The sequence below is a fragment of the Cyprinodon variegatus genome, unplaced genomic scaffold (genome assembly GCF_000732505.1).
Source record: "Cyprinodon variegatus isolate N-32 unplaced genomic scaffold, C_variegatus-1.0 Scaffold862, whole genome shotgun sequence".
Taxonomy (NCBI): domain Eukaryota; kingdom Metazoa; phylum Chordata; class Actinopteri; order Cyprinodontiformes; family Cyprinodontidae; genus Cyprinodon; species Cyprinodon variegatus.
In genome coordinates, this window is record NW_015151315.1 from 164,205 (window position 1) to 166,016 (window position 1,812).

A 1,812-nucleotide genomic window follows, 5' to 3' on the forward strand; every position below is an offset into this window, starting at 1 on the left:
GAGGGCACGGTGTGACCGTTGTTGCGTGTGAGCTCCTGATTGTTCCTTTTAGTGCGTTTACATCAAATACAAACAACAGGAACGGAGTGAGTGATTTACATGTCATTCCTAAGTATGAGGGGGATCAGGAGCAAATGAGTGGTTGACAATGCGGCAGATGTGTTTGAAGCAAACTGGGCCAATAGAGGGAAGTTGACCTGTGAATGGGGGAGTGGAGGCAGGAGCAGAGCACAGACATTTAAACAGCTAAGCTTTTCATATCAGTTTAGTCTCCTTTTATGTTTCTAAGAAATAATTTCTACCACTTCTTCTCCTCCCCTCTCTGCTGCAGGTTTTGGTGAGATATTAAAGATGGCGGTTGGTTCTCGGGGTCTGACATCCCAGCGTCAGTCGGTCACTGACAACGGCTACATTTATCAGGTAAACCTTTGTATCAATGGGGACCTGGAGTTTACAGCTGTGAGACAAACTGAGACAGTTTATCCACAGCTTCAGCTGCTGCCCACCTGACTGGCTTCCTGCTCTTTATTAACAGGGTTTGTGGCTCAATCTCACAAACCAGAGATGTGTAGACGGCCAGTATATGTTGGTGACATCTTTATCATTCATAAATGATGACAGTATACACTAAAACATTGTGTTTTTTTCTCTAATAAGATGGTCACTTAAAGCCTAGCAAGAGATTAGCTCAGCTCCACAGTTGCTTAGCAACAGGAGGAAAAGGAAAGAGAGCTGGAGGCCTGGCGTTGCCCCGACAAAGATCCTGTACTCTAACAAAATGATGCAGCAATGGTTTAAGGGATGTAAATGTCTGAATAAAATTATTTATGAGTACATTTATTGCATCTAGAAACGTTTAGCTGGGACAGGTTGACATTATAATATGTATTTAAATACAGCTATCCTAACAGGTTTAAATTTAAAGGGAGCCACATCCTGCTGGAGGAGTTTTTTTTCTAAAGAAATGCTATTGTTTGCCTGATTGTTTGAACTGTTTATTGCTACAACTTATGTAAAAACTACAAACATGAAGTATTTTCTTTCATGTAAATGAGAACGAGTTGAGGAGAGTCTCAGAAAAGCATAAAGCAGCTGATTGGGGACTAAATCTTCCAGAATTTCTTCTTTTTTTTTTTCCAAACGTCAGCCCCTTTTCTAAATGTCAGCCCCGGGATCTGTAATCCCTGCTAACAGGAATCCCGGGGAGTTCATCAGCTGCGGCTCTAATTCACTCTGAAGCCCCCAAACTGAGAGAAACTGCTCTGTACCTCCAGCCCAGTGGGTGGCGCTATTATAAACACAACACTGGTTTTCCCTTTACTTCCACTTCCAACCAGCTATAAGAAAATGATAAAAAGCTTAAATTGTTTGACTTTGGTTTATTTGATCAAGCTGCATCTACGTTTGGAGCTGTGGTAGCTGAAGTTGGGAGCTAACTCTGGATCTCTCCTCCTTTAAAAAAAAAAAATTAGTTGGAGACATTTTTGCCCCATTTAAACTACCCTCTAAAAAACGATCCGTGCCGAGCCTAGATCAGTGCTGAACTCGGTTCCTTAAGACCGTTTACACATCGAGCTAGCACGGTTCCTCGCTTCCTAGTGGCGATCTACGGTACTACCGCTCTCTAAAGCTAAACACACAAATCAACATTGCGGTGCCCGTAACATTCAGGATACGACAAACTATAGTCTAATCAGCAGTGTTAGGCACGTTACTTTGAAAAAGTAATTAGTTATAGTTACTAGTTACTTCTCCCAAAAAGTAACTGAGTTAGTAACTGAGTTACTCCACAAAAAAGTAACTAGTTAGTAG

General features: G+C 41.7%; 1 protein-coding gene across 1 annotated transcript in view; it reads left to right on the plus strand.

Annotated features, from left to right (window-relative positions):
* The first annotated feature begins 284 nt into the window (after positions 1-284).
* LOC107099351 (rab11 family-interacting protein 4A-like) overlaps positions 285-1,812 on the plus strand; it is a 27,103-nt gene continuing 25,575 nt past the window's right edge. The window contains exon 1 of the mRNA XM_015397429.1: positions 285-420. Coding sequence (XP_015252915.1) covers positions 352-420 — 69 coding nt within the window. The 5' untranslated portion in view covers positions 285-351. The remainder of the gene's footprint in view (positions 421-1,812) is intronic.